This window comes from Somniosus microcephalus, chromosome 14 (assembly GCF_052327205.1).
Source record: "Somniosus microcephalus isolate GS21.2 chromosome 14, FLI_Smic_1.0, whole genome shotgun sequence".
Classification (NCBI taxonomy): Eukaryota; Metazoa; Chordata; class Chondrichthyes; order Squaliformes; family Somniosidae; genus Somniosus; species Somniosus microcephalus.
In genome coordinates, this window is record NC_141000.1 from 23,081,785 (window position 1) to 23,104,097 (window position 22,313).

At 40.7% G+C, this 22,313-nt stretch overlaps 1 protein-coding gene across 4 annotated transcripts in view; it reads right to left on the reverse strand.

Moving 5' to 3' along the window:
- Positions 1-22,313, reverse strand: part of LOC147107378 (ribosomal protein S6 kinase alpha-3) — a 101,242-nt gene that overhangs the window by 13,125 nt on the left and 65,804 nt on the right. For all 4 annotated transcript variants that reach the window (XM_086006356.1, XM_086006355.1, XM_086006358.1 and 1 more), the window contains exons 10-19: positions 19,665-19,807; positions 17,360-17,430; positions 17,140-17,228; positions 15,943-16,007; positions 15,495-15,597; positions 15,019-15,140; positions 10,882-11,004; positions 9,503-9,592; positions 9,118-9,276; positions 692-853 (exon numbers count right to left, since the gene is read on the reverse strand). In XM_086006356.1, the coding sequence (XP_085862482.1) occupies positions 692-853; positions 9,118-9,276; positions 9,503-9,592; positions 10,882-11,004; positions 15,019-15,140; positions 15,495-15,597; positions 15,943-16,007; positions 17,140-17,228; positions 17,360-17,430; positions 19,665-19,807 (1,127 nt within the window). The remainder of the gene's footprint in view (positions 1-691; positions 854-9,117; positions 9,277-9,502; positions 9,593-10,881; positions 11,005-15,018; positions 15,141-15,494; positions 15,598-15,942; positions 16,008-17,139; positions 17,229-17,359; positions 17,431-19,664; positions 19,808-22,313) is intronic.

The window sequence follows — 22,313 nt, forward strand, 5'->3', positions numbered from 1 at the left end:
ATTTAGAGCCGTCTTTACCAAGTTACTACAGGGCTTGGGACCACAGACAACCTCTTTCAGGGTAACCATAAGAGTGGGTAGTCTGGGAAATGTAAATGCCAATGAAGCAATCAGGGTGCCATTGAGTTGTGGTTAAGGTAGATTGTTGATTGTTGGAGCAGTGTAGAGGTGGATTTACACAGCAGCTAGCGGTGGAGAGATATTTGGAATTGGTTGATGCGGTCACTAGGTGAGTGTTCCAATCTCTTAATATCCCTCCCCTTGAGCAGAAAAATTCACCGAAAAAAGAAAATTTAGGGTTTAGGGAAGACAGCTGCTGAACAATTATTAGAAGTGACAAAATAAATCTTAATCCCCTCTCCCACTTTACTGTGCCATCTCTAACTAGAAAGGCTCAAAGTCTTTGCCAAAGCCAGTCTGGCCCCTTGCCTGGGATGACGTCCTCCATCCCTTTGGGGAAGTGCCTGTTCACTGCGAATCTCTAGAATAGCACAGGGGAAATAGGTAGCTCAGCATGATGGGAAAGTAGAGACATAAACCTGCATCCTGCCAGCCCTGCAGTGTTTGGTATTGGGACACGCAGCACCACCCCAATAAAGTGATCAGCATTAAATGTTTCATTGTTTCAAGGGGAAATTAAAAGTTTTAGTAATGTTTCAGCAAAAGACAGAAATAAAGCAGTAAGTCTTACCTCAGGAGCAACAAAATTAGCCGTGTAACACGGAGTCATGAGAAGGCCATTATCAGCACGCAGCTGCTTGGCAAATCCAAAGTCACAGATACGAATAGATTCTGGATTGCCTGACTCGTCCACGTACAAGATGTTACTCGGTTTCAAGTCTCTGTGCACCACCTAAATGCATTAAAATACATGAACACCATTGCCTTTATTATTGATGCACCCTCAATGAAATGCTTCCCGAGAGTGGTTCATTACCAAGATCTACATTAAAACTGTTTGAATATACACGAGTATGGTATGGTCTCCTGAAGTTGGCAAATGCACTTTGCAGTGTGTCACTAAGTCAGTCAGAGGCCAGAAAGGTTTGAACATAAGAAATAGGAGCAGGAGTTGGCCATTTGGGCCATCAAGCCTGCTTCGCCATTCAGTAAGATCATGGCTGATCGTGTACCTCAACTCCACTTTCCTGTACTATCCCCATATCCCCTGATTCCCTTAATATACAAAAATCTATCGCTCTGTCTTTGAATATACTCAACGACTGAGCCTCCACAGCCCTCTGGGGTAGAGAATTCCAAAGATTCACCACCCTCAGAAGAAATTTCTCATCTCAGTCCTAAATGGCCGGCCCCTTATTCGGATCCCGTGACCCCTGGTTCTGGACTCCCCAGCTAGGGGAAACATCCTCCCTGCATCTACCCTGTCAAGCCCTGTAAGAATTTTGTATGTTTCAATGAGATCACCTTTCATTCTTCTAAACTCTGGAGAATATAGGCCTAGTCTACTCAATCCCCCCCATCCCAGGAACCAGTCTGGTGAACCTTTGTTGCACTCCCTCTATGGCAGGTATATCCTTCCTTAGGTAAGGAGACCAAAACTGTACACAATACTCCAGATGTGGTCTCACCAGGGCCCTATATAATTGCAATAAGACTTCTTTACTCTTGTACTCAAATCCTCTTGTAATAAAGGCCAACATACCATTTGCTTTCCTAATTACTTGCTGTACCTGCATGTTAACTTTCAGTGATTCGTGTACAAGGACACCCAGGTCCCTCTGAACACCAACATTTCCCAATCTCTCACCATTTAAAAAATACTCTGCTTTTCTATTTTTCCTACCAAAGTGGATAACTTCACATTTCTCCACATTATATTCCATTTACCATGTTCTTGCCCATTCATTTAGCTTGTCTCTATCCCTTTGAAGCCTCTTTGCATCCTCCTCACAACTTACATTCCCACCTAGCTTTGTATCAGCAAACTTAGATATATTACATTTGGTCTCCTCATCCAAATCATTGTAGATTGTGAATAGCTGAGGCCCAAGCACTGATCCCACTAGTTACAGCCTGCTGACCTGAAAATTACCCGTTTATTCCTACTCTGTTTTCTGTCTGCTAACCAATCCGCAATCCATGCTAGTATATTACCCCCAAATCCCATGAGCCCTAATTTTGTTTAATAACTGGTTCTATGTGGAGTCCGCTGGTAGAATTTGATTGAGTTGAACAATATGCATCATTTTAATTTGCGTTACTTTCCAGAGGATAAGAGTGAGCTGGCAGCAAATATCACTAGCTACTGCCAACTGGGTTGCATTATTATAGAATGGAAATCATACACTGTAAAAGGAAAATCAATGAGGAGGCTTCAACTGAGATCTCCAGCAGAAGCTCCAATGTACTTCATGCAGTTGAATGCTACAATTATTTCACTGATTAATGATAGTTGTTGAGTCGCTCAGTATGGTAGGACGAGTAAAGAGATACATGGAAGCGGTTGCTGGCTTCCACACAGGCTCTCCAATCTGTGGCAGACATATTAAATGTTCCAGTGCTTTGAGTCATACCAGAGTGAGGTATGTAAAGTCCAAGATTCTCAGCCATTTAGCAATGTGTTATAGATCATTATCTTTTACGCAACCAAACATATACTTTACCCTTACTCTTCGACATTTGATTTCCTACATCAACTCCACCATCGCTGAAGTCCTTCTCTTAAATGACGATGTCAATGGACTGAAACATGTGGCCCAAGTCTCAACCCAATTACTAGTTGTGAGCCCATAGCACAAAACTGGCCAAATTCAACAGTAAGTAGCAACCTCACTCAGAGGTCACTGGTGCAGCAGAGGTGTTTTGTATTTGACTGTGCTATACCCAAGCTGGAAGTGCTTCATGTTGGATGACAAATGCTCCAGTGCCAACATCATCACCTTGATGAGCACAAAATTTGCCTTAAGAAATACTGGAAAGGGCTCCAGAACAAAATCAAAGTTCTTAGCTCTATTTCAGAAAATGCAAAGTGTTCCTAGGGCATTACCCCATCACATTTGGCTCCAAGTGCTCTGGGTCACAGAAAGGATTAAAGGAGCAGGTTGGGGCAGAGCTTTATGCATGGAGACTGAACTACATATAATATGTCAAAGTAGTATCGGAAATGCGGGGGAACAAGGTGGGGAGTGGGAAGAGAAGCCCTCAACCTAGAGGCCAACTTAGAGGAGGGACCAAAAAATAGTTGTCTTGATCTGTCTTTATCTGACAGCACAAGTAATGCTTTCCAACAGCATGTAGGCAGAAACTCCAATCCCACACAGCACCTTGCAGAAAGTCAAGGAAAATCCTTTCTACTGTGAGCACAGATATAACATGCTTCTATTGGTGAATCGCAACAAGCAAAAGGAATGAGGCATTCTAACTTAGTTACTTGTTGCTTAGCAATGGATTTATCTAATGTTTTGTTGCCAAGGAAACAAATGCATCTGTCCTTGGTTCTAAGGGACACCACTGACGATATAACATTTTCTATTGGAAAGGAAGCATTTGGTAGCAGATAGATCTCCAGCATCATAGTTGAGACACAAATGAAATTCAGATACAAAAGGAAAAAGACTATAGATGTGATTTTAGAGCAGCCCTATCTGAAGGCCAAGAATAGGAAACTCATCAATTTGGAGGACAGAATGAAACATGCAGTGCAGCATTAAGATCACAGGAAACAGTTTGTTCAAATGGGTCAAATAGGAGCGTGCACAAAACAAGATACAAATCCCAGACTGGTACTCCGTCATACAAATCACTTAATTTGAGCTTTTTCATGAACCTGGGACTTGATTCACTGTCACAATAATCTGCACCACATGGTGTGCATGGTAAGCCCCAATCTTTATTTGGAGTGTGACCAGAGAAAATATCTCCCATTTTTCTGAGAGCACAGGTTTCTGGTCTTGAATGGTTGTTTTGCCATACTTCATCTATGCAGGGAACTGCACCTGCAGAAATAAAAAAGGTTTTCTCTACAGCCACACAGACTCTACATAACCTGACCAAAGTTAGGAAATCAACCCATGACCTCCCAAACAACCTCAGCGGCCAGAAGACATCAAAACCTGAAAAATTACCTGTTAGAGAAAATTCCACCAAATAGTGGAAAGAATACTATTCCAAGCAGAATTCTCAGGACAAAACAGGCCAATTTGAGGCTACAAAGGTATTCTGTTCAAAGTAAGCCAAGAACCATGAAGTAAACCAAGAACCAAGAACAAAGCCCTTTTCCTTGACGTTAACCATTTTCTGATTAATATCTCACTTGCAATGAGCTTTCATGGTCTAAACCAACTGTCATAGATGTCTTATCACATAAGGTTAAGGCTTTCAAGTACTACTAGAATCGCCACTCTCCTGTCATTACGAAGGCAAAAACTGTGTGCGCATCAGCCCAGTCATATGGACAGAAAGATTTTGCACAACTGAAGATTGAGTCAAAATCCTGCGTTGGGAAGTTTCATACAAAAAGGGGGACATTTCTCAAAAGTAGCTCTACTTTATTGTGACTTTGGGGCTTGTTAATCCTGTACTGACTATTGTGGCCATCCTTGATGTACCAGCCAACATTCCCAAAGGTAAGGTTTGTACCAATACCGAAGCCATGTTTGTTGCGACGACTTGTGCTTCAGCACTAGATTCCACTAGAGCAACACTGACCAGTAGCATTGGCGTTTTAGGGCAAGAACCAGAGAAGGTGGCGAGCATTTGAAGAATCAAATACCCAAGACCGGAATCATGCATATAATTTTAAAACGGCTAAATTCAAAGGTATGAGGGAACAACTAACGCAAATGGATTGGGGTAAGTTTTTCAAAGACACGCAAACTAACTCACACTAAGCAAACAATACCCTAAATTAATTAACAAGTAAAAAAATGGAAGAAAGATGACTAACAAGTCCTGCAAGGGCTGCACTGATGATTAATTTAAAAACATGCAGAAACACGTTAAAAGGGTGATTAAGAGGAGCAAAGGAGGGCCTAGAAGAGATAGCAGCAGAGGCTAAACAAGTAAACAAATCTCAGTACAATAGGAGGCAGAAAAGAGGTGTAAACCCTAACAAATACAGACAAGCTTGAAATGGAGAATGAGTACAATAGTAAATACAGGAAACTTTGTGCTATCCGGCACCGACGGGACCGAGCTGTTGCCATTCCCTCAAAACTGCCGGACACTCCAGCGCTAATGTTGAAACATACGGAGATTTTCAGCTCCGTGTGAATCAACAAACCCTGTTGCTTAGCAACAGCTTCTAAACAGTTGGCAAGCGTCTCTGTAGAGCTGCAGCTGTTGCTTAGCTACAGACCTTGCAGAGCTTGACTGTTGAGAAAAAAGCAACGAAAAAAAAAAAGCCTGATTTTTGCCGGTGGCTCAAGCTTGCCAGACATTTAGCCTCCAGATAACACAGTTTCCTGTATAATTACTCCTTCCAAGTGCCTTCATCTATGCCCCACAATCTGGAAATCCCACCCTAAACCCCTCTGCCTTTAACGCCCTCTCGTTTAAGATTCTGCTTAAAACCCACCTTATTGACCAAGCATTTGGTCACTCATTCCAATATTTCCTCCTTTGGCTTGGTGTTCTATTTTTTATTACGACTCTCTGAAGTGCCTTTGGGTGTATTTGCTTTGTTAAAGGTGCTATATAAATTTAAGTTGATTGTTGTATTTGCAACAGAAGACATTAGCAGCATGCTGTCCCCAAATCTAGTTAACCTAAGTAAAATCACACACTTCAATGTTAACAAGATGGAAGCCTAAACAGACTAAAAGTGCTCAAAACAAAAATCGCCAGGGACAGATGGTACATACTGCAGGAGATTTATGAGGCACTGCTAATTATGGAGGAGTCACTAGACACTGGGAGTACCAGTAGACTGGAAACAGGCCAACATGGTGCCCATATTAAAAGAAAGAAAAGGGGACAAAACAGACAAGCACTTACAGAACCATTTGTCTTACTTCCATTGCATGTTAAATAATGGATTTGGTTATCAGGAGAAAACCTGAAAATTATCTGCAAAAATAAAAGCATGCAAAAGCAGTCAAGGCAGATTCAGAAGGGCGAGATCCTACCTGACCAACCTCCTTGACTTCCTTGAGGAAGTGGGAACCCAAGTGAACGGTGATAAGCCCTACAAAGTGGTGTTCCTAGTCTTCCAAAAGGCATTTGACAAAGTTCCACACAAAGGGTTCCTAGTTAAAATTAAAGCTGTAGGGAGGCATGGTAAACCCTAGGAATGAGTATGAAATTGGCTGAAGGGTGGAAAGCGAGAAATCATTGTTATTTTGGGCTGGGGAAGTACTTGATGAAGTGCTCCAGGAATCGGTGTTTTTAATTTCCAAATACTGGATTCAAAAACACAATGTAAATTGGTCAAATATGCAGAAACTAGGATAGGTGGTGGATTCTGAAGGGACTGCTCAAAAATTACCAAATGAGTTGGACACAATGTGTAAGCAGGCAGAAAAATGGCATGTGGAAATTTAATGCAGAAAAGCGTAAAGTATCCTAAATAGGAAGAAAAAAGTAACACACACTCCAGGAATGGTGTTGAAATAGCCATGGGCAAAACCAAGAGATTTAGGGAGTTTAGTAAACTTAATGCTCAGCAGTTCAACTAATGCATGGCAGCAATCAACAAACTTTTAAGAAACAATTGGATGCTGAAATTGGGTAACAGGATTTTTCTGGATAGATTAATTCAGATGGATCAAATAGCCACCTTCCTCCATAATTATCTTGTGACTCTAATGCCCTCTCAAGAGTTTTGAGCTGCTGCAAAGCATGGGTGTACATTTGCCCCATCCCTGGAAACTGCACTTGAGTTGGGTTCCAAGGGCTCTCTGTATGGAGTTTCAAGTGCTGACATTGCATTTTCGAAGATCATTTTCCAGCAAGTTAGTTTGGAATGGGCTTTGCACCTCTTATATAAAAAAAAAAAAAAAATCAAGCAACATTGGGAGATATAGTCAGTCACTGGAAAGGACCTATAGCAAGATGTTCCTTCTTGGATCTAGGTGCTGGCATCAACTGACGTCAATATTGAATTAAATAAATGATCCAATCAACAGGACATCACCAGCTGACTACTTATTGACCAAGCCGGTCATAAAATGTGCGAACCCAGAAGACAATTATTATACAATAGCTTAAAACATTTCACAAAATTTTGACTGTAGACGTTTAATAGAGACAACTTTGAACGCTAGTAAAATCTCAGACCAAAATTAAAATGTGAGAGAGCCATTCTTAACTGCTGCCAGTGGAAGAAAATCTGAGGTGTGTTTATTCAGAGCTCAATATACAGTAGGCCTGGAGAAAGACATGGTTAACATGGCTGCAGTATGTTACTGAGAATAACCCCATGGTTCCCCGGCTGAATGGCACAACCTCTCCATTTGTACGAGATAGTTGAATGAGTAATTTATGTCGTGTAGAGATTTATTACCTTGATAAAATCTGTACAAAAGTTCAACTTTAGTGGTCTCAACAACATAGTCAATCACATCTTTAGGAAGGAACATTCTAATAAAAATTAAAATTGGAATCTCCAAGCAGCAATACTTAATACCTCATATGAAAATCATACCATCAGGCATTTGGATTTTAGCTTGATCAATATAAAAGCTATGCACTGGAATGGCTTTTTTTTTTTTTTTTTTACTGTCAATCATGTTTAAATTCAGAAAGGGGTTAATTTAGCTACAAAATTGTTTCCTGAAATTATATTCAACCTAAAAATTAACACTTTAAAAACAAAGTCTGTCCATGATATTACATTAGTTTCCTTTGTGACTGTGCCAAAGGTAAATTATCCCTCCCGGTCCTTCTTGACCCGTCTGCAGCGTTTGACACAGTTGACCACTCCATTCTCCAACGCCTCGCCACCATCGTCCAGCTGGGTAGAACTGCACTCGCCTGGCTCCATTCTTATCTAATCGCAGCCAGAAAAATCACCCGCAATGGCTTCCCTTCCCGCTCCCGCACCATTAGTTCTGGGGTCCCCCAAGGATCTATTCTTGGCCCCCTCCTATTTCTCATTTATATGCTGCCCCTTGGTGACATCATCCGAAAACATGGCGTCACTTCCCACACGTATGCTGACAACACCCAGCTCTACCACAGCACCACTTCTCGACCCCTCCACGGGCTCTAAATTGTCAGACTGCTTGCCCGACATCCAGTACCGATGAGCAGAAATTTTCTCCAATTAAATATTGGGAAGACCGAAGTCATTGTCTTCGGGACTCGCCACAAACTCCGTTCCCTAGCCACCGATTCTATCCCTCTCCCTAGCATCAGTCTGAGGTTGAACCAGACCGTTGGCAACCTTGGCGTCATGTTTGACCCTGAAATGAGCTTCCGATCACATATATGTGGCATAAGTAAGACTACCTATTTCCACCTCCGTAACATCGCCCGTCTCCGCTCTTGCCTCAGCTCATCTGCTGCTGAAACCCTCATCCATGCATTTGTTACCTCTAGACTTGACTATTCCAACGCACTCCTGGCTGGCCTCCCACATCCTACCCTACATATTCTTGAGGTCATCCAAAACTCGGCTGCCCAAGTCCTAACTTGCACCAAGTCCCGTTCATCCATCACCCTTGTGCTCGCTGACCTACATTAGCTCCTGGTTAAGCAACGCCTTGATTTCAAAATTCTCATCCGTGTTTTCAAATCCCTCCATGGCCTCGCCCCTCCCTATCTCCGTAATGAGATATCTGCGCTCCTCTAATTCTGTCCTCGAGCATCCCCGATTATAAATCGCTCAACCATCAGTGTCCGTGCCTTCAGCTGCTTAGGCCTTAAGCTCTGGAACCCCCTCCCTAATCCTCGTCGCCTCTCTTTCCTCCTTTAAGACGCTCCTTAAAGCCTACCTCCTTAAAAGCTTTTGGACATCTGCCCTAATTTCCTATGTGGCTCGGTGTCAATTTTTGTGTCTGATAACACTCCTGTGAATCGCCGTGGGAATTTTTACTACGTTAAAAGGTGCTATATAAATACAAGTTATTGTTGTTGTAGCAAGCTTGAGAGGAGGAACATATTTTTTCTATTGCTGATAGGAATCAAAGCATTAGAAATATTTTAAATTATATTTACCCCCTGTGCATGCAGATAGTCCATAGTTTTTGTTATGGTGTACAGTACAGCACTGGCTTCGCGCTCAGAGAAGAACTTTTGCCTGAGAATCTTGTCCAGCAATTCTCCCCCTTTCATGAGTTCTGTCACTAGATACACAAATTTACCATCATGATAAACCTGTAGAAATGACAGTGAAAAACATGAGATGTACAATACAGAGCTATTGAAAATTTACAGAAATACCCTTTCCGCACACTTCTTTTTAATAAAAGGAATAGCGTTGGATGGTGAAAAAAGTCTTATTCAGTGTCACCAGACAATACTAATACGCAGTATAAACAAGAGTAACCCATAAAATTAAGAGAAGGCAGTGTGGCTGAACTTAATAAAAATCTGCACTTACATCTTTCAAGGTAATGATATTGGGATGCTGCCCGTAGCGAAGCAGAATGTCAATCTCCTCAGAAGGATCTCTCTTACTTTTATCAATTATCTACAAAATAAACACAAAAATCATTGTTTTGTGCAGGAAAGCATTAATGTGTATACGTCAACACCTAATTTATTACCAAATATCAAACTGCTGTATACGATTATGCATGCGTTTTCTGATGTCTGGTTTACCAGTTAATAACAATTTCCAGGTTTGTGGCATGTGATTTGCACAAAATTGCTTTGGATATTCTTGCCAGTAGTGACCTTTTGAGAGTTACACAATTTTGCATTTAAATATATACAAATACATAACCTATAAACACCAGCGAAACAGTAATGTAATTGCGTGACTGGGGCTGTATTAAATAAAGAAAACAATTTGGCACACCAGATTCCTCCCTTCCCGAAACCAGATAATCCAGAGAACCACATAACTGGTTGGAAGATGGCACTGCTTGCATTTAAACATTCTTAAAAAAGAACAGGCATGCAATATGTCAAGTGAGAACTTGGGATGAGATTCCACAGCGAAGCAACATGAAGCAGATTAGCTAGTTCTTATACGTACTGATTTTCTGGAGATTTCCATTATTCTATTGAGTAAAGTGACAGCGATTGTGCTAAATTCTTTTTGCTCCTTTTATTGAACATTTCCCAGAGTCTTGTTAATACTTTATAAACTTGGTATTGTTTGCAATATTATGAGAAAGTGGAATCTGACATACTTCACCGCCTGCTCCTCATGTTAAATAGCCACGAAGGGAGTGAAAGAAAAGCCAAAGACAAGAAAAGCCCATCAGCTTGCTCCTCAAATGTTTCAACTCAATCAGCCCAACATCTAACTTCATTTTGATATCCAACAAGTTACATTCCAAACACTTATCCTTTTCGTAAAGAATTTTTCTAGGATCAGTTTTAACTTAATCTTTCACTAATTTAAATGCATGGTCTTGTCTGACTGCCTTGACTAACCTTCAGTAAGCTCCTTATCTATCATTTAACATGCATACTTCACCGAGATCCCCTCTTAGACTCTCCTTTCTAGCCCAAGAACTTGCATTCCTCTAATCTTTCATCATACTGTATCCCCTGGACTTGATTACTCCAGTGCTCTCCTAGCCGGAATTGAAAACCTCCAACCTCCATAAAATTTAACTTATCCAAACCTTTAAACTATGCAGCTGATAGCTGTGAAGATAGAAAAGCAACTGTGTTTAGAAACAGGCACCTGAAAGCAAGGTTTACTTGAAAGGTGGTCTTCAGTCTGCAGTTGTCAATTACTATTGGATTCATCCTAAGTCGCACTTGTACTGTAAAAATAGTAAATTGATGCAAGTAAGTGCCTACCTTGACGGCATAATCCATATTAGTAGATCTGTTTACACATCGCTTGCAGATTGAGTAAGAACCCACACCAATGTCCTCTTTCAGGTCATAATTGTCTACAAACTGAATACTAGTTCTGTGCAACTGCAAAAAAAAGAGAAGCCAGTCACCAAACCTATTTCAACAAATGTTGCTTTCTGCATCGTGAAGTAAAACTGTTATGAAAGTTTAGGGCGATTTAAAAAAATTATTTGAAGAGCAGGAGCCAGGAGTTATTTTAGAATTGTTCAGTTCATTTTAACATGGGTCAGTTGGACAGCATGCTCAACTTCTTCAGCCTTATGTCATCTTCCACATACTCTGTTCCACTGACTCTGGCCATGTGAATCCCCCTGCATTTGTCAGTTTTCCTTACTTACCTCTATTTAAAAGAAAAAAGAAATATGCTTTATAAAATGCAAGTTGTTGTAGCAGCAAATGATGAAGGGGTGAAGAGAATTTCAATAGTCTAGAGAACATAGGAACAGGCATAGGTGGATCAGCCCCTTGTGCCTGTTCCACCATTCAATTAGATCATGGCCGAGCTGTATCTTAACTCCATCTACCTGCCTTGGTTCCGTAACCCTTAATATCCTTGCCTAACAAAAAATCTATCAATCTTGGTTTTGAAATTTTCAATTGACCCCCAGACAGCTTTTTTTTCCCCGGTGGGTGGGGGGAGTGGAAAGAGGGTGGAAGAGTCCCAAAGTTCCACTACACTTTGTGTGAAGAAGTGCTTCCTGACATCACCCTTGAATGGCCCAGCTCTAATTTTAAGATTATGTCCTTAAAATTATGTGGACGAATTGGAAGGGCAGGCAGAAGCAGGTCCTACAGCGGACAGTCTCAGATTTTTAGGATTATCTTCGTGAGGAATAAGTGAAAGATGATTAAGTACAGTGCATTTTTAAAGAAAGGAATACAGACTTGCATTTGTAGAGCACCTTAAGAATGGCACGCTTTTGAAGTGTAGTCACTGTTGTAATTTAGGAAACGTTGACAGCCAATTTGCACACAGCAAGGCCCTACAAACAGCAATGATTGGTTCAGGGATAATTATTGGCCAGGACAGCAGGGGGAACTGGCTCCTCTTCGAAATAGTGCCATGGGAATTTTTTCATCTACAAGAGGGCAGACAGGGCCTCGGTTTAGCGTCTCATCTGAAAGACGGCATTTCCAACAGTCCAGCACTCCCTCAGTATTGCACTGAAGTGTCAGCCTACATTTTGTACTGAAGTCTCGAGAGTGGGACTTGAACTCACGACCTTCTGACTCAGAGCGAGAGTGCTACCACATGGCTAACAGTTAATCTCCCAGTTCCCATGAAGAGAACTTTGTTGGCATTTCATTGTCTGCTTCCAGCTTCTGACAGTTATCACTCAAAAACCTTGTTGCTCCAGTGACGTGATCAGGTAAAATGTTGCTTCAATTGTCAGGCAAAACTGCAGTATGGTAAAGGCACAACAAAATGGGAAAGTTTAACCAGTGAAATTAGTAAAATAAAAAAGGGTCAAATGCCAAATATTGATAGAATGTGTTAAAAGAGACTGTCCCATGCGTTTTTAGTGCTTTTTACTTGCAATAATTTGAAGGGTACGTATTACTGCAATAAAAATATTTTGACACCCAAGTAGCATTTGTACCATTATGTTGCAAACTTTTCAGTACTGGTGTGTGAGCTGAAATCTTAGAGAGTACAGGGAGCACAGAACTCTGCGCAGCAGCCAGCACTTTCTCCATAGTTTAGAAACACTGAAGCCACCTTAAATGATTTTACACCACCAGTTACAGGACTCGGCCATGGGCCAATTTAAAAAGATTTAAATTTGCCATTTACAACTAACTTGCACAGCAGGATGTACAAGAAATTGGTCATTACATTTTATTGAAATTGGAATCCTAATCAAGTTTAATGGTATGGGTAAATGACAAATCATAGTTTGCAGAGAGTACTGCCTGCAGCCACTATACTTGAAAGTTAATTGTGTAAAGCACTTCCAGCCATCTTGATGTGATATATGGTGCTATATAAAAGCAAGTATTATACCATTAGAAGTATTAACAAGAGCAGCTTCTCTGGTTTTAGAATGGGCATTATACATTTGGGATTTTACTCCAGATATTTTATTTAGGCTCAGTGTCTCAGGCAAACTCTCGCTTTCAATGCCCGATAGAGAATTTATCAAGCCTTGAACGTGAATTGAAAACCATCTTCACTGTGTTTTGCCTTACAGGCTGTATCCTGTGCTCTCATGATCACCCTTAAAGGCGATAGAATAAACACTTCACTGGACTGTGACCTGGGCTATAAAAACAGATTAAACAGGCAATGGATAAGTGAACAGAAGACACACTGTAGATTTACAGTAGTTACATGTTCCCTGACTATTAACCTTTATGTGGTTAGTTGCTAACACCCATGGAGTCTCTCTCTGGCCCATCTTTGATGGCTTCAGAGCAACTGCCCTTTTTTTTTGAAGCAAAAGCAGAGAAATCATTGTTTTTAAATGACAAATGGAAATTTAAATATGCCTCAAATATAAGGCGCTGCCAATCAAACATGTATACAAATAAAACCCGTGCATTTGAATTCATTAGCCTGGCCGCTCCCTCCGTTACCTGATCAGTGTCTATATTCTGCAGCGAATATCAAAACAAGCAACATATATTTATATAGTGCCTTTAACGTAATAAAACGTCCCAAGACACTTCACAAAAAATGACACGGAGCCACATAAGGAGAAATTAGGGCAGATGACCAAAAGCTTGGTCAAAGAGGTAGATTTTAAGGAGCACATTAAAGGAGGAGAGAGGTAGTGAGGTGGAGACATTTAGAATGGGAATTCCAAAGTTTAGGGCCTAGGCAACAGAAGGCATGGCCACCGATGGTGGAGCGATTATAATTAGGGATGCTCAAGAGTGCAGAATTAGAGGAGTGCAGATATCTCGGGGGTTTGTGGGGATGGAGGAGATTACAGAGATAGGGAGGGGTGAAGCCAGGGAGGGATTTGAAAACAAGGATGAGAATTTTGAAATCCAGGCATTGCTTAACCGGGTGCCAATATAGGTCAGCGAGCACAGGGGTGATGGGTGAACGGGAGTTGATGCAAGCCAAGTTTTGGATAACCTCAAGATTACGTAGGGTAGAACGTGGGAGGCCAGCCAGGAGTGCGTTGGAATAGTCAAGTCTAGAGGCAACAAAGGCATGGATGAGGATTTCAGCAGCGGATGAGCCGAGGCAAGGGCGGAGACGGGCGAGGTTACAGAGGTGGAAATAGGCGGTCTTAGTTATGCCGCTGATGTGGTTGGACGCTCATTTCAGGGTCAAAAATTACACCAAGATTGTGAAGTGTGGTTCAGCCTCAGACAGCTTCCATCAGACTGGGATGGAGTCAGTGGCTAGAGGACGGAGTTTATGGCAGGAACCGGAAACAATGGCATCGGTCTTCCCAATAATTAATTGGAGAAAATTTTTCCTCGTCCAGAACTGGATGGCGGACAAGCAGTCTGACAATTTAGAGACCGTGGAGGGGTCAAGAGAAGTGATGAGGTAGAGCTGGGTGTTGTATAAACGTACATGTGGAAACTGACGCTGTGTTTTCGGATGATGTCGCCAAGGGGCAACATGTAGATGAGAAATAGGAGGGGCCAAGGATAGTTCCGGGGGGGGGGGGGGGGGGGGGGAGGGGAGATCAGACGTAACGATGCGGGAAGAGAAGCCATTGCAGGGGATTTTCTGGCTACGATTAAATAGATAAGAATGGAACTAGGCAAGTGCAGTCCCACTCAGCTGGACAACAGTGGAGAGGCGTTGGAGAATGATGGAGTGGTTATTATGTGATTGAACCGGTTTTCGTCACTGCATTTGTACCATGATGCAGAGAAGCCAATAACACAATACATAATAAAACAAAGTGTTCTACAGTATTTCTATCACAAAGTGGTTCCCAAAGAATTTCACGTGGAGCAGCAATTAGGGCTGAAATAGGATTTATGGTCTCATATCCCAATATGTATGCAAGGAGAATACAACTTAATGTCTTGGAGAGTTAAGATATTAATTTTCAATGAACCATCGGTGGCAAACTTTTATTAAACGTATATTTATTTGATTTTTACCTGTATAACTGGATGTACTGCTGTTTGCATGGGCTGGGGTTCTTCCTCTGAGGTAATAGCCACAAAACTGAATCCACGAAAGAGCTGATGAGCATTGGCACTGGGTGGAATGCCAGGGGAATCTAAACACAACATTATAATTCTCAATAGGCTTCATGTGGACCATTTTCACACAAATGCTACTAAAATTGCATTAAATCAATACACGTTTCACATGCTGCAGCTGTTTATATCGCACGGAATGGATCTTCAATAGGAGGAGTTGGTCATCTATTGCTGGTTGGCTCCAACTCCCCACATCACAAGCAAATCAATACAGCTATAGGACAAAAAGTAACAGTTTAAGTTTCGCACAGATCAGTCATGTAGTATGGAGTGTGCTTCAAAGCAGCAGTGCATCATAAGTTGAACTGAAAGTGAAATAAGTTGCTAAGGATTATGTACTTAGCTTTACAATGAATTTTCACTGTAGTTACCTTTTGGTGTTTTTGCTGTAAACTCTGGATCAAAATAGATAGTATCCTCTGGTCTACCAATTGCAGGTTTGAAAGGTGGTTGTATTTCTCTTCTGCACAATTTCTGAAACAAGTAGTAAATATATGTATATTTGCCAACATGAACTTTAGGAGGAATTTTGCAGAAGAATGGAACTAAAAAACAAAATTCCAAAATTGGATTACGATTTAAGAGTTTGAACAGGCTTCTTCCCGAAAGACTTCCCTTTTTACATTTTGAAAGGGAACACTGATGGCTTACTGTGAATATCAGAAAACAATTCTGTACATGCACCGAGAAGATTTATTTTGGAAAAATGTATTGTGTACAAAATAAATGTTCTCTCATTAAATGATAAAAAGAAAAAAAATGTTTTAAAATCCTGCCTAAAAAATGTGGCTCAAAAAATAATTGCACAATAATACTTACATTCCAATCGATAGTGGAAAAGAAACCATGTCTCTTAATTTCTTCGACACCATCTGGACCAGCTCCTGGCAATGTAATAAAAGCGCGCTGTTTATTTGTGATCCTTCTCCCCACGCCCCACCCCAATCCTTCATAAGAAAACAGTGCAGTGGAGAATTTTCATTCTAAAAGTTAATTATATGAGGAAACAAAGGGCAATTCCTATTAGAATATTTTTCTTCCTTCCTCACCAATATTAAACACCAAGTCACACTAATGCCATCATGCCTTAATTAAGGAATCCCTACCAGTCATGCCGTTCTTGTTCAGTATCATGCCCTCAGAGAAAGCATGACCATTGAAGGTGGCAATATGCACAACCAGTTTAGCAGTGAGTCACTGGTAAATTTTGCTAACCAGAGCAGCCTGAGAAACCTCCTGTCATTCCGGTCCCTAAATTGTTGTATTCAAATCAGGCTAGTTGCTTGAAGGCAAGAGCAAGATCTTTATTCTCAATGTCTACCATCACGGATATAGAATCATAGAAGCTTACAGCACAGGAGGCCACTCGGCCTGCCGTGCCTGTGCTAGTTCTTTGACAGAGCAGTCATGCTTCGTCCCACATCCCCGCTTTATGTCTGTAACCCTGCAAGTTCCTCACCCATTTAAAATTTATAGAGTCAGCTTCCACCACCTTTTCAGTTAGAGTGTTCTGATAAGAGTAAATAAGGAGAAACTGTTTCCACTGGCAGGAGGGTCAGTAACCAGAGGACAGATTTAAAATAACTGGCAAAAATGCCAGGGGAGAGATGAGAATTTTTTTTTACACAGCGAGTTATGATCTGGAATACATTGCATGAAAGGGTGGTGGAAGCAGATTAAATAGGGAATTGGATCTCTATTTAAAAAGGAAAATTTTGCAGGGCTGTGGGGAAAGAGCAGGGGAGTGGCACTAATTGGTAACTCTTTCAGAGAGCCGGCATAGGCACGATAGGTCACATCGCCTCCTTCTGTGCTATATAATTCTATGAAACCTGTGTGCTAACTTTTCATCCGAATTAATTTGTCTTAATTTGCACTACCCATATTGTGACCACTATGCAACAGTATGGCTTTACACCATTTGAGGGAAACAGTTGCATTGAAAAATATACATCACGATATTACCTTAGACTGCCTGTGCATTGTTGAATTATCATGCAGTAATAGCGTAAATACCTAGCCTGTTTCCAGGGTTGCGTTTGAAAAGCATCCGCAATAGACTTTGTGAGTCCGCACTTAAAAATTGTGGCATTCCTAATTTTGATCTGCAAGAAAAAATACAAGCAGTAAGAAACCTAACTTTGCAGAATAAAACATTTTGGAGAACAATAATTTTATTGGCATTAAAAAATTATAGCATTTACTGAATCAAATACACTGATTATTTATTACTTACTTCAGGATCATAGTCATAGTTTCCTTTCTGTCCTTCCCTTGAAAGGGCAAGGTGCCTGTAAGCATCTCAAACTAGAGAGAGAATGAGAATGTACGGTCAGAATTTTACTCAGCACCATTTTTTAATAAATTGAAGAATAATTGAAGAAATAAACCTGACATACGTGACCAATGTGATCTTTAAAAGTAGCTTTTATTTAAACAAAAACTTTATAAATCAATTATTTTATGTTAAACTTGGTGCATTATCCCAGCTATGCCCCAATTCAAAAGCAGCAGCATTTGAGAGTTTAGAAAAATACACTCCTTAGACAGGATCTGGTTAGGCTAGCAAATTAGATACAAGTAAACAGTGATTTCAATTACATGATATAGCTCCTTTAAAATACTCCTTTAGGTGCAAGACTCCATTTAAAATAAACCTGCAGCACATTATATCCCAACAAAGTAGCTAGCCACTGGCACTAGTCTAAGGGAAGACATCCTGCATGAGTTAAGTAACAAAAATGGTTCAGTGCCATCAAAACTCTTCTCACTCTCTCAAGTTCCCATGAAAAGATCCATCTGCTTGCTGGAGATGTAAATCAGAGATCATCTGCTAACTATGATTCTCCAAGCTCCAATTGGCGGAAAACAGATCTAATTCCTCCTATCTCTAAGGAAGGAGACGCATATAATGTGCGTGTGGAGAGGGCAGATCTCTACCACCTTATTCCTTGAAATTGCATCTGAAATCCAAAATGAAGTACCAAAAGTTTCATCCTAGTGTAGTAACCTGATCGAATGAAACAATATCAGCACAAGAAAGCTTAACACCTTCAAACAGGATGATGATATCAGAATTATAGGAACCATGAAGAGAGCCTTTCCAGGTTACAAACTACAGCTTGTAACATGATTTACAGAGATCAATACCTCAGAAGAATAACAGCCAAGGGAGATCTGCCTAGAACATTTAACGAGAGCTCAAGGCAGCTTGGGACAGATAATTCAAAATGGTCATCAGTGTCTGCTGGAATAGTGACTGGCAAAAATTGGCCAAGGGTTTTCTGCACAAAGCATAGGAACACGAGTGGACCATTCAGCCCCTCGAGCCTGTTCCGCCATTCTATTAGATCATGGTTGATCTGCATCTTGACTCCATTTACCTGCCTTGGTTCCATATCCCTTAATACCCTTAACTATCATAAATCTCAGTTTTGAAATTTTCAGTTGACCTAACCTCAACAGCTTTTTGGGGAAGCTAGTTCCAGATTTCTACTACCCTTTGTGTGAAGTGCTTCATGACATCATCCCTGAACAGCCTAGGTCCAATATTAAAGGTTATGGCCTCTAGTTTTGGATTCAACCAATAGAGAAAATAGTTTCTCTATCAAATCATCTAATCCTCTTAATCACCTCAAGTAGATCATCCCTTAATCTTCTATACGCGATGGAATTAGAAGCCCAATCTTGCAACCCATCCTCGATTTAACCCTTTAAGCCCTGAATCTGCGCTGCAAGCTCTCCAAGGCCAATATATCCTTCCTGAGGTGGTGTGGTGGCCAGAACTGAACACAGTATTCCAGATGCAGTCAAAACAGTGCTTTATGGAGCTGTATCATAACTTCGACCCCTTTGTATTCTAGCCCCTTTGAGATAAAGGCCAACATTCCATTAGCCTTAAAAAATATATTCTTGTAACTGACCACAAGTCTTCAGTGATTTCTGTACATGGACCCCTGAATCTCTCCGCTTCTCTACAGTTCCTAGCTTACCATTTCTGATCTATCTTTCTTGCATCCAAAGTGCATGACCTCACACGTCCCCACATTGAACTCTATCTGCCACAGTTTTGCCCACTCATTTAATCGATCCATATCCCATTGAAACTTTCTGCTCCAATCTCCCAGGCAGTCTGGGCATTGAGTGCTGCTAGTTCAAGTCCATATCTTGGAGGATAGGATTGACACACTCCACACCCTGGAAGCACTTGATAAAATATATAATTTTGAAACCCTAGCAGTGCCAAAGGAAAACATCAAGACAACTTCAAGGCCATACACCAACCAACCAAAAAATTTGATGGAGAAATTAATAAAAACACAACAAAAATGATGCACAAACTTTGAAACAGAGAAGTAACTAGAAAATAAATAGTTTCCAGAAAATAAGCTTAATGTTGAGTACTTGTAAATGAAAATTGTTTCCCAAAAAATCCACAATGGATTAAAACAAATGTATTCCACATTTGAGGGAGAACAGTGAATAATTTACAAGAACACATTTCCATACAGCAAATAAGACTAGTGTTAAAAAAAGCTTACCATTAGAACACCAAAAGACCACCAGTCAGCACTCTGAGTGTGACCCCGTCGGTTGACTACCTCTGGCGCCATGTACTCCACAGTACCACAGAATGAATAGGCTTTCTTCTCGTGATCAATAGACTCTTTGCTCAACCCAAAATCTAATTTTAAAAGAATTTGCATCATTTCAATTGTCTATATTGGACAATGCTTGTACAACTCATTTCTAATGTCAAATCAATAAATGTGCAACTTACTATTTATTCCAAGGGAAGACTGCTGAACCCACAAAATCAACTTTACAGAAAAGTAGAAAAAGGAATGAAAAAAAGTGACCAGGTGTGTCTTAAATATAGCCAGATTCCCCTCGAACATCTATTTTTTTTTATATAAAAGGAGTGGACTGCAAGCACAAAAAAGTTAAATGGGCAGAATTACATAGTCAGATTTGACATACTAGTGGTGGCACACGAGAGGATAATTCCAACTCTTTTGAGAAAGGGTGGGAAGTAGTAAAAGGGATGAGCATACTGAAGGAATTATTTCAAGCAATGTTCCCTCTACATTGTCTTTGTTGTGCCCGACCTGTTTTATTTCAACACGCGGTCCTGTTAAATTTTCTGCGCATACGCGGTATTTCAGATTGAAAACACTGCGCGCGGCACCTTACAGTTTATTGCATGGCCACGCACGTGCACAGCTTAGAGGAAACACTGATTCCAAGTTTAATTGCTAGTCCTCCACTAAAGTCATACTTAGAGATTTTAATTTGAAGTTCCCAAAATGTGTTATCCAGTTTATCTACAACTTGAGAAAATTATCCAACGTTCAAAAATCTTTATTATCTAAGTAGATAATTAACAATCCTGCATATTAATCCTGAGGATGGGAGTGGCATTATCCCTAACAAGTTTGAAAGCATTCTTCAGGGCAGAAGCTCACATGGAGTAAGAGAGTTAACAAATGGCTCAGTGATGTAAATTGTCAGTATTTTGTCTAAATTCAAATCTCAAGTTATACTTTACAATCTTGGACAGTACAGGAAACTTTGCGCTATCCGGCACCGAGCTGTTGCCGTTCCCTCAAAACTGCCGGACACTCCAGCGCTAACGTTGAAACATACGGAGATTTTCAGCTCCGTGTGAATCAACAAACCCTGTTGCTTGGCAACAGCTTCTAAACAGTCAGCAAGCGTCTCTGTAGCGTCTCTAGCTGAAGCTGTTGCTTAGCTACAGACCTTGCAGAGCTTGACTGTTGAGAAAAAAGCAACAAGAAAAAAAACAGCTCCTGATTTTTGCCGGTGGCTCGAGCTTGCCGGGTATTTAGCCTCCGGATAACACAAAGTTTCCTGTATAATCATTAGGTTATTAAGAACATTGACAAACATTAATTTATAAATGTGGGTTAGGTTAGTTACAAACCTTTTTTTTTTTAAAAAGCAAAGTGTATTCACACTGAGGGGAAAGAATTCCTGGAAGAAAGGAGGTTAATCTAGTGATGCAGGTTGTTTCCCCCCAAAAGATTGTAAATAACAAGCAATTTGTTAGCCCATCGTAGCAAATCGATAAACACCTCACACCCACTGTATTGGAAGATCTCTGATTCCTTTCAAGCGATAGGGAGATAAAACAGATAACCGTTTTTTTGAAACAGAATGCTGTGAGGCAGACAGGCCCAGTAAATGCTGAAAGGTGAAAACACAGCAGAATGTTATTAGGAGTTGTTCTGTTTTAAGTGAAAACAGCCAACCCAGTGACGTGGGTAAACATAGCATGTTTTGTATTATAACAGCTGCATAGGCCCCAAGCTCTGGAATTCTCTCCCTAAACCTCTCTGCCATCGTTTAAGGTGCTCCTTAAAACCTACATCTTTGACTAAGCTTTTGGCTACCTGTCCTAATATCTCGTGGCTCAGTGTCACATTTTGTTGATAACACTCCTGTGAAGCGCCTTGGAATGTTTTACTATGTTAAAGGCACTATATAAGTGCGAGTTGTTGTATAATAATCCCACTCATTGCAATGTATTGTCATTCATGAGGCGTATATAACTTTCCTTTTTACAGTGCTTTTAATGTAGAAAAAAGTCCACAGCACTATACAGAAGCACCAAAAAAGATAACGGGGTGACCAAAAGCTGTGTCAAAAAAGGGAGTTTTAAAGAGGGTTTTTAAAGGTAGCGAAGTGGAGAGGGAGGTAGAGAGGTTTAGGGAGGGTATTCCAGAGCATGTGGCCTATGCAACTAAATGCATAGACGCCAAGGTGAAAGGCGGGTGGGATGCACAAGAGGCCAGAATCAGAGGAACAGATTGTTCAGGGGTGGGGGTTATAGGGCTGGAGAAAGTTAGAGATAGGGAAAGGTGAAACCACAAAGAAAACATCTGGTGATTGAAGGCCAGATGCAAATTGTTGTTATTTCACTTCATAGCAAGTGAATATTCAGAGCAACAATTATGATCAGGCTCATTTAATTTAAATCAATATATCTCGTCTTTGCGTAAAACAAAATACTAAACCTGTTACACTTCCTCACTTCAGTAGATGGTCTTGTTTGACTTAAAGCAAAATACCGCCAAATCACCCTCCTGCATTCTCCTTTTGAGTCTGGCCAATGCTTGCTCTTGCAGCATTTTGAAGGTATGACTGATTTATTCAGCCTTTACCTTTAC